Source organism: Haliotis cracherodii, unplaced genomic scaffold (genome assembly GCF_022045235.1).
Source record: "Haliotis cracherodii isolate W230 unplaced genomic scaffold, xgHalCrac1.p SCAF_11, whole genome shotgun sequence".
In the NCBI taxonomy this organism is placed as follows: Eukaryota; Metazoa; Mollusca; class Gastropoda; order Lepetellida; family Haliotidae; genus Haliotis; species Haliotis cracherodii.
The window spans coordinates 12,041,223-12,052,118 of record NW_027266266.1 but is presented as its reverse complement, the minus strand read 5'-3'; the positions used below and the strand labels follow the sequence as shown (position 1 = coordinate 12,052,118).

The following is a 10,896-nucleotide window of genomic DNA, read 5'->3' as shown; positions in this document are numbered from 1 at the left end:
GCTACCAGTGGGGCAGGATACGCGAACACCTGGTGTCATTACTATTTGATTCATAAACACAAGCTGATGATATAGTCGCAATCGTACAATCGACTCCTCTTCATGCAAAGATTTCTATTGGATATGGAAAGGGCTTTGTGGCTTTATTTACTGAAAATTAGTGATGGATGAGTGAGTATGGATTTACGCCGCTTTTAGCAATATTCCAGCAATATCACGGCGGGGGACACAAGAAATGGGCGTCACACATTGTACCCATGATAGGAATCGAAGCCCGGTTTTCGGCGTGACGAGCGAACGTTTTTGTTAGCTAGAAGGGTAACCCTGGCCGCTCTACCGATAGCACCTGCCACTCATAGACTAACATATAGTCTCTGAAATGAACATATCATACAGAAAAAAACAGTTGTTCAGTTATCTTAATAAAAATCTAATAAAAAGGGAGCCCAGCGATTCTCTTCATTTTCAGATGCTGCAGTAATCTAGACTTGCCAAACATTATAGACTTGCATGGTCTGTAGTTGATATAAATGTATCAGGGTCTGTAAGACAGACCACTGCCACTCAAACAATTTTCATTAAAAAGTACAGTAAACTACGGTTATAACGAACACTCTTATAACAAACTGACGGATATAACGAATTTATTTTTTGGTCCCGGCCATTGCTGAATATATGCTGTGTATATGCTTATAACGAACTACGGTTATAACGAACTAAAATTAGCAGTCCCTTTGAGTTCGATTAAACCGTAGTTTACTGTAACATGTTCGTTAGTCATCCAACGCCGCACCCAGCGCTGCTCACACCAAATCGCAGCGACATGTAAACAATTGAACGTGGACCAGACAATTCAGTGATCAGTGGTAGTGAGTGAGTGCGTGAGTTTGGTTTTACGCCGCTTTTAGCAATATTCCAGCAATATCATGGCGGGGGACACCAGAAATGGGCTTCACACATTGTACCCATGTCGGGAATCGAACCCGGGTCTTCGGCGTTACGAGCGAACGCTTTAACCACTAGGCTACCCGACCGCCCCGATCAGTGGTAGGTTCAAGTATTACACATGATTCAAAATCCACGATAGAATTTCGGTTTTCTCATGTTGACGCTGGGTTTCTCTGTGTGAATGTGTGGGCGTTGTTCCAAGGATCTACGTTGGCGTATTTCATCAGGAAGTTTGCTGCAATCCTCGGCCACATAACAGGACCTCTGATTAAATACATCTTAGTGTGCCCTGATCACAGAATGGCCACTGACGGAACGGAATCAATGCCGAAAGTGCAGCTAGGGAGCGACTCACTGAGGCAGCATGTTGACTTTGTAACAAGGACGCGTTTAATGATGATTGTATTGGTGAAACACACATCATCTCAACTTTCAGCGAGTCCCAAGCGCTGATAAATATAAGATTCTAATAAATAGGGTAGTTAAGTTATCCTGAATACCTCTTTGCAAGGTTTTCAAGCTTTCAATTCTGTTATTGGTACTACTCTGAAATCAGGGACCGTGTTTCAAACTCTAATGACTGTTGAAGGAAATACGTTGTGATTTTTGTTACAATGTCCTCCACACCGTGAAATGTAGTGTTATTATAGCAGAAACTCTAAACTTTGATTGGAATGAAAGTGTCTTTTGTGCTCTTCAGGTTCAACCAGGCCTGATGGAATCAACTGAAAAAGAAAATTAATGCTTTTCGACCTTATTTCCATATAAGCATCTTTGGTGGCCCACATAGCCAGTTAAAATAGTTTCAGTAACTAAACTTCAAAAAGTAATTATGACTCCAGAGGGTGGCACTGTTAATCCTGCACTAAAGGTTTGACAAATTTATTGTTAGCTGTATCCATAGACAGTGGTAGATACGACACAGCGCCTACCACCTGTATGTCAACATGCTGAGGGTACTTTATATTTATGACCGCCTCCGTGGTCTAGTGGTAGAGAGTCCGCCCCCAGAGCGGGAGGTCTAGGATTCGATCCCGGGCCGCGTCATACCAAAAGACGTTAAAAGATGGTACTTATTCATACCCTGTCTGGCGCTCGGCATTAAGGGGCTAAAACAAAGACTGGTCGGCTCGGAGTCAGTATACTGTGTCTGTTTGGGGTATTCATGTGAAACTGCGGCATGGTATCTCAGTGAGTTAGCAGTATAAATCGGCATCAGTCCGGACTAGTACAAGCAGCCACACACACACACACACACACACACACACACACACACACACACGTGCATACACGTCGCTATATATGTACAATAATCTTGGACTCGACTTTAAACCCAATTTTACCTCACCTCACTTTGTATTTACTCATGGCGGCGCTGGCAACTGTTGCCATACTGCTGAGTGTAGTTAAGGATCATGATGATGAAAATTGAGATGCCGATTTTACTATTGCTGATGAAGAGGACCATGGGAATTCCAATGGCGATAATATGATTAGAAAAACAAATCGACTTCCCGAAACTCAAGTGACATTAAACTCTTTTATCGAACACGACGAGAAGAGTTCGGAAAGAAAACCACTTCCGACTCATTTCAACGACAGAAGGGATACTCTGGGTGCCTTAAAACTGTGATAATTAACGAACTCACGTCACAATAGCGCTCTCAATGATGAAAATATAAAACATCAGATTCCGTTTAGGTCTCATTAGCTGATGAAATTGGATCAAGTGACAAAAAGGAAGGAGTTTTAAAGTGACATGAAATGAAGAGACCAATATGTGATCATTCTTCTGACCGGAATAAAATTTGGGAATAATCAAGTTTCAAAAGAATAGATATTTTTCCCAGTCTTCAAGACAAAAATGCGAAACCATATGTGCCGAACACCAAACTGACTCTTGAAAGAATGTTATTACACCACTAGCCCAGAGCTAAATTAATATAGTTGGTCCAACAGGAAATTACTACGCTGGCAAAAATGATTCCTAATTTTTCTCTCGCTGGTTGCCATAAATGCGGTGCAGATTGCTTGTATGAAGAAACTACTCGCGACACTCGCGGAGATTACTTTGAGGGATTAAAACATGTTTAGATTGAAATCGATAGTTTTCATTTTCCCCATCTTAGCTTGTAAACCTTTCCTTGAATGACACGAAGGAGGAATAGATTGACTCAAAAATTTGATCACTGTCAAATACTATGGAAAGATGCCAAATCTTTTATGCAATAGGCATTATGTATGTGTAATGTAACTATTTTCATACGTCATTGATTGAAGGCTTTCGCATTTGTTTGGCAACGGAGCTGCACAATGGTTGTTGGAGGCACCAACACTATTGTAGTGCTTGGGATGATCGGTTGTATACTACAGTAGGGAGGTACAGGGAATCAGATGGTGTCACCAAAGGAGGGAGTTACTGGGAATCAGATGGTGTCACCACAGTAGGGAGGTACAGGGAATCAGATGGTGTCACCACAGTAGGGAGGTACAGGGAATCAGATGGTGTCACCACAGTAGGGAGGTACTGGGAATCAGGTGGTGTCACCACAGTAGGGAGATACTGGGAATCAGATGGTGTCACCACAGTAGGGAGGTACTGGGAATCAGATGGTGTCACCACAGTAGGGAGGTACTGGGAATCAGGTGGTGTCACCACAGTAGGGAGGTACTGGGAATCAGATGGTGTCACCACAGAAGGGAGGTAATGGGAATCAGGTGGTGTCACCACAGAAGGGAGGTAATGGGAATCAGGTGGTGTCACCACAGTAGGGAGGTACTGGGAATCAGATGGTGTCACCACAGAAGGGAGGTAATGGGAATCAGGTGGTGTCACCACAGTAGGGAGGTACTGGGAATCAGGTGGTGTCACCACAGTAGGGAGGTACTGGGAATCAGATGTTGTCACCACAGTAGGGAGGTACTGGGAATCTGACGGTGTCACCACAGTAGGGAGGTACTGGGAATCAGGTGGTGTCACCACAGTAGGGAGGTACTGGGAATCAGGTGGTGTCACCACAGTAGGGAGATACTGGGGATCAGATGGTGTCACCACAGTGGGGAGGTACTGGGGATCAGATGGTGTCACCACAGTAGGGAGGTACTGGGAATCAGATGGTGTCACCACTGTAGGGAGGTAATGGGAATCAGATGGTGTCACCACAGAAGGGAGGTACTGGGAATCAGATGGTGTCACCACAGTAGGGAGGTACAGGGAATCAGATGGTGTCACCACAGTAGGGAGGTACTGGGAATCAGGTGGTGTCACCACAGTAGGGAGGTACTGGGAATCAGATGTTGTCACCACAGTAGGGAGGTACACGGAATCAGATGGTGTCACCACAGTAGGGAGGTAATGGGAATCAGATGGTGTCACCACAGAAGGGAGGTACTGGGAATCAGATGTTGTCACCACAGTAGGGAGGTACAGGGAATCAGATGGTGTCACCACAGTAGGGAGGTACTGGGAATCAGGTGGTGTCACCACAGTAGGGAGGTACTGGGAATCAGGTGGTGTCACCACAGTAGGGAGATACTGGGGATCAGATGGTGTCACCACAGTGGGGAGGTACTGGGGATCAGGTGGTGTCACCACAGTAGGGAGGTACTGGGAATCAGGTGGTGTCACTACAGTAGGGAGGTACTGGGAATCAGGTGGTGTCACCACAGTAGGGAGGTACACGGAATCAGGTGGTGTCACCACAGTAGGGAGGTACTGGGAATCAGGTGGTGTCACCACAGTAGGGAGGTAATGGGAATCAGATGGTGTCACCACAGTGGGGAGGCACTGGGAATCAGATGGTGGTGAGGAGAATGAGCAACGATGCCCGCCGTTCAGCCGCAGTTCTTCCCATACTCCCAACGAACTCCCTATCCCCTAACTATGCTCTTTCTATTTCTTTTCTTTTACTCTTGTTAACACTGAACGCTGCGATATTCCAGCTATATGACGTCGGACTGTCTTGACCACACAATCCAGTGATTGATATCATGAGCAGAGATCGACGCAGTTGGTATACGATACCATGCATCAACCTAGCCAGCGAGCCTGACCACCCGATCCCGACAGTCGAATCTAACGATAAGCATGGATCGCTGAAGACCTATTCTAACCCGGATCTTCTCCGCAATCTACCACTAATCTACCACTACAATTACAGTTCTAGAAAGTGTCCTTTAGCCGTTTTTTCACGAAGTAGGCTGTCCAAATATTGGTCTTAAATTATATTCTTTGTCTTTAATTGAATGCTGGAAGATTGGTTCACACTCTCACTCTTTCTTTATTGATTTAGCCCACGTTTGCGAAGTCTTCGCCGTTGTTGTGAACTTAAGGGTCACTGTACAGTTCAAGTCCCAGTCAAGGGTCAATACACCTCAATAATGTAAATCTTTATCACAAGGCCAATTTTAGAGTGGTGGATGTAATGAATATTTTACTGGTCTGCTGGGAGGCGACGTCTAACAAAATGGAGCTCTTGGCTATCTATAATCACGGACAAATTTTGTTGCTTTGTGAAATACAAGGTACCCTCCAACACGGAATTGTTCAATAGTATACTACCCAGGAATTGTATACTCTCCAGGACGCTGTTTGAGTTTCCCGACGGAGATTCTGGGGATGATACTGGGTAGAATAGGTCCTCAGCTACCCATGCTAACCGTGAAAGGCGACTACGTTTGTCGTAAAAGGCGACTAACAGGATCGGGTGGTCAGACTCGCTGATATGGTTGATGCATGTCATCGATCCCAATTGTGTGGATCGATGCTCATGATGTCGATAACTGGATTGTCTGGTCCACACTCGATTATTTATCCATATAGCTGGAATATTGCTTAGTGCGGCGCTATACAACAAACAAACAAACAACCATTTTCATTAACAGGGAATACCAAGTCTCTTTTATTCCTGCAACAATTTTGGTTCAGATGTAGCCTGTAAGTATAGGGTGTATTGTTCGTAACACGCCCAAGCTGTTAAGTGTGTACTATACAACTAACGTAGCTAGGTTTAGAATGTTTCAGCCACCCTTGGTAAGTCACATCTTACGACAAACTAAGGAGTGTTTGGGGACAATCATATTCTGGGACCCGTATTGATCTACTGACGTCAGTGGCGACTGTATTAGTGTTGGGTGTTATATCACAGAGTGCCAGCTTGATATGGAAGAAAGCCCGAAGTGATGTACAATGTAGGAAGGAAACCCATGAAAACGAGTATGGTGCTGACAAACCCAGAACCATTAAATGGACGAATCTTGGATTCAAACCCACGCGTTCTGGCACGCCTACGGAACATAACTCTGCACAGGAAATTGTGGCGCTTCAGACGACTAGGCCGCTCGTGCCCAACGATGACTAAGTTATAGTGATTGTCATGAATAAGATGGTAGTTAGAGGGACTCTTTGCAGCATTGATATTGCTTATAAAAGCATGCTGAGCGACATTTACACAGTCATGTGAAATTGAATTACTTCCTGTTAAACTATGTCGCCAAGACGTTGACGTAAGGAGGTGAGGCTCAATCGACGCTGTGAGTACCTGATTGGTAGCAGATGTTTGACGTTTGGCTGAAATATGCGCAGTCGATCGGTATCAATGAAAATGATTCAAACATCAATGCGAATAGAATTGAGGTTCTTTAAGCTTATGTTTGAAAGGTGAAAAGGTGACTCAATGCCACGTCTAATCGAAAACAGTCTCATTTTAGTATTCGCAAGTTATGATTAAAAATCGAACTCCTTCATTGGAGTCTATTCGGAGTGCCAAAATTGATATTTCAGAGGAAAATTTTTCTTGGCGTTCCCGGGACCAGTAAGGACTCAGACACGGTTCATTGACACGGAATCCCCCCCCCCCAACCCCCCCAAAACCCCCCAAAAAACAAACCAAAAATAACAAAAAAAAAAAAAAAAAAAAAAACAACAACAAAAAAAAAACGAGAAAAAAGAACTACTCATGAATTTAAACCGTATTTATGCATTAAAGTTAATGACTGTTAAAAAAGTACAAATTTATATTAATGTTCAGTCTCGGTTAAAAAGTTTCGAGAAGCTAATGTTTAATTAATGCATTTTAAGTTGAAATGTTTACAAATGTACATATTCATAATAATCCATCAATGTTCCATCAGAGAATCCCTCGAATTATGATGGATGTGTTATGTTTTATTGGGTAGGAGTCCATATACTAATGTTCGATCTTCTAAAGCAAGCCCCTTATCTGTAAACACATCCGAATCCTGAGTAGATTCATTGCAACTGTAAACACAGTCAATAACTCTTTAATAGTTTTGATCTTCTTAAGCGTTATCTGTAAACAAGAACAACATCGTAAGTAGACTCACTAGCTATAACGGTAATCGAAGTCAACAACTCCGAATAACTCGTTTATATCATAAAGTGAGTGAGTGAGTTGGGTTTAACGCCGCGTTTAACAGTATTCCAGTTATATCGCGGCGTGTCAGCTTAATGTGGGGGGAAAGCCCGAAGTGATGCAGGTCTCAGACGTTTACCACTTCGGTGAAACCCACGAGCACGGGTATGGTGCTCACAAACCTAGAAACATAATGGGACCGAACCGGGATTCGAACCTACAATCATAGGTTTCTGGTGTGCCCAAGGGATGCAACTCTGCACAGTGAATCGCGGCGCCTTAGACGACTGGACCACCCGTGCCCCCTCATAAAGCGTATTTTCTTCTATTACGGTATGCATCGCTTATATAATAAAACGGTACGCATTCGCGACTCTCACGATTTGGCACTCCCGGTACGAACAGCAGAATCTCTCAATTTATGAGTTCGGCACTCCCGTGACTATCTGAAGTGTTGGTGTGCAAACTGTGAGATACATGAACATTCATACGTGTTAGGTGAATCAAGCAGCGATGTTGCATAATGGTCAGATTATGGAAGTATAGGCATAACTCTCAAAGACAGATGTATCGAATAATAAATAATATTGGTATTTTACCCACTAATCTGTTCAACTATCCCAGACAGAGCTTCCAGTCTAGAAACTCAACACGCCTGTAATTGAACGATTTTGTTGTCGGTAAGGTCTGGACGGTACGTCTCGTGGGACGAGAGACAAGTTACTCTGATGAATTAATGAATCATTGTCTCATGCCATATCAAATTGGAAACCGGATCCCTCAATAGTGTTTATATTGACGATTAAAATCGTACAATGTTTGAGTTAGACGCACACGATTTAAATATCTATGAATATAACATGCAACTGGCAGCCTGATTCGGCGTTTACATTGTCCATGCTCTTCTTCGGTATAACGTTGTCAACTGCAACGTGTCTGGACAATCTCACATTTATCGATATATTCTTCAGTGAGTGAGTGAGTTTGGTTTAACGCCGCTTTGGACAGAGTTCCAGTTTTATCATGGCGTGTCAGCTAAATGTGGGAGGAAAGCCCGACGTGATGCATGTGTCAGAAGTTTACCACTGATGAAACCCACGAGTACAGGTATTGTGCTGACAAACCCAGAAACATAATCGGGCCAACTCCGAAAGCCGTCGTATTCGATATTTCGTCTCAGCCAATCTTGGCCAAATAATGATATATGTCGGGAAGTGTGGTTCACAGGGTACTAAGTATAGAATGTCAACGCCCGAAAGTAATCAGTCTCCGTTGTCTGCCGAAAAAGATTCCACTGAGCGTGAAAGGTGAGGTGAGGTGAAATGGGGTTTAGCGTCGCGTCCAGGATTATTGCCCCTATATAGCGACGTGCATGAACGTGTGTGTGTTATGTCGATTTATAGTGCTAGCTCACTGAGATATTATGACGCAGTTTAACATGAATACCCCACTGAGACACAGTATACTGGCTCCAAGCCGACCAGTCCTTGTTTTATCCCCTAAATGGCGATCGCCAGACAGGGTAAGAACAAGTACAATCTTTTAACGTCTTTTGGTATGACGCGGCTTGGGATCGAACTTGTCAATCTATCATGACAGAAAATCTAGCATCGGCCAATCATACAATTTTCATGAAAAAAGTAAGTGTTTGTGTGTTGCTGGACACCGAACAGTAATACTCATACCATACAACGGCCGCCGGTAAACAGATTCTTGACCAGACAATCTAATTACTTCTTTGGTTTAACCCCCAAATCGATATGTTACCTTGGAATTACTTCCGTTGCTTTCAATGAAAGTAAAACGCACATTGGCGAAATATTTCAATAACGCTATAAAATAGTTGCATTAAGTTTAAATTAGTTAAATTCTGTGTCATGATACTTGAAAGAAATACATTTATGTATTTGCGAAATAAAAACATGAGTTTTAATTAAAGGAACATACAATGTATATACTCTGGCCCATGGGCCCACTCTTCGCCCACGGGCCACACTTCGCCCATGGGCGACAGAGTATAAATATTGAGTTTTTGATCATTTTTTTTCATTTTTTCTTCCTTGGTATGTTCCCATGAAAACAGCGTGTTTATTTTCGTAAATACCTTTGACCGAGACTGGGCTAAGACCGTAGAGTTTCTGGACTATTGGATTTCCAAAATTAAAACGGGACGTGTTCTTACGAAACAGTGGCAGACGACTCAAAGACAAGTTAACAAAAAAATTAAGAAGACGTGCATATTGGCGCATGACCTTGAACTCTCCTGCCCAGAGTTCCTTGCGGTCAACGTAGTACCTCTGCCACAGGTCAGCGAGACTGACACAGTCCATTCAGGACATTAAAATATAGCTCTGAAAAGCATCCATTCTGATTTTGGAAGTCGAAAAGTGAAAAGAGAAAAGTCGGGTCACGTGATATGCAATTAGTTTGTGGCATCGGTGGATCGGGAAGTGCGCTCCTGTATCTGATGTGACCATATTGACGAACATTGGATGACTTGTATCAGACTAGGCGCTTGTGTCAGATCTCTTTACAAGATAATAAGGGTTCGCTTGGCAGTAGAGCTCAGACATAACCAATTAATACTTGATGGAGAAAACATTTACTGGCTACTATGCTTGTCGTAAAGGGCTACTATTCTTGTCGTAAAAGGCTACTTTGCTTGTCGTAAAAGGCTACTATGCTTGCCGTAAAATGCTACTATGCTTGTCGTAAAGGGCTACTATGCTTGTCGTAAAAGGCTACTATGCTTGCCATAAAAGGCTACTATGCTTGTCGTAAAAGGCTACTATGCTTGCCATAAAAGGCTACTATGCTTGCCGTAAAATGCTACTATGCTTGTCGTAAAGGGCTACTATGCTTGCCGTAAAAGGCTACTATGCTTGTCGTAAAAGGCTACTATGCTTGCCATAAAAGGCTACTATGCTTGTCGTAAAAGGTTACTATGCTTGTCGTAAAAGGCTACTATGCTTGTCGTAAAAGGCTACTATGCTTGCCGTAAAAGGCTACTATTCTTGTCGTAAAAGGCTACTATGCTTGCCGTAAAAAGGCTACTATGCTTGTCGTTAAAGGCTACTATGCTTGTCGTAAAAGGCTACTATGCTTGTCGTAAAAGGCTACTATGCTCTTCGTAAAAGGCTACTATGCTTGCCGTAAAAGGCTACTATGCTTGTCGTAAAAGGCTACTATGCTTGTCGTAAAAGGCTACTATGCTTGTCGTAAAAGGCTACTATGCTTGTCGTTAGGCTACTATGCTTGTCGTAAAAGGCTACTATGCTTGTTAGGCTACTATGCTTTTCGTAAAAGGCTACAATGCTTGTCGTAAAAGGCTACTATGCTTGCCGTAAAAGGCTATTATGCTTGTCGTAAAAGGCTACTATTCTTGTCGTAAAAGGCTACATTGCTAACCTTAAAATGCTACTATGCTTGTCGTAAAAGGCTACTATGCTTGCCGTAAAAGGCTACTATGCTTGTCGTAAAAAGCTACCATGCTTGTCGTAAAAGGTTACCATGCTTGTCGTAAAAGGCTACTATGCTTGTCGTAAAAGGCTTCTATGCTTGCCGTAAAAGGCTA

General features: G+C 43.1%; 1 protein-coding gene across 1 annotated transcript; it reads right to left on the bottom strand.

The window, feature by feature from the left end:
• Nucleotides 1-3,364: 3,364 nt before the first annotated feature.
• LOC139454841 (protein FAM186A-like) lies at nucleotides 3,365-9,652 on the bottom strand. Its single transcript, XM_071236461.1, has 2 exons — nucleotides 9,575-9,652; nucleotides 3,365-4,735 (listed from the first exon to the last, which is right to left on the bottom strand). The coding sequence occupies exons 1-2, from the start codon at nucleotides 9,650-9,652 to the stop codon at nucleotides 3,365-3,367; spliced, it is 1,449 nt and encodes a 482-aa protein (XP_071092562.1).
• Nucleotides 9,653-10,896: the final 1,244 nt, after the last annotated feature.

Excerpts from the sequence above, each read along its gene's own strand:
- LOC139454841 (XM_071236461.1), bottom strand. The coding sequence starts at position 9,652 with ATGGACTGTGTCAGTCTCGCTGACCTGTGGCAGAGGTACTACGTTGAC. Across the intron at positions 4,736-9,574 it reads TCTGGGCAGGAGAGTTCAAG|TGCCTCCCCACTGTGGTGAC; the intron begins GTCATGCGCCAA and ends TCTGATTCCCAG.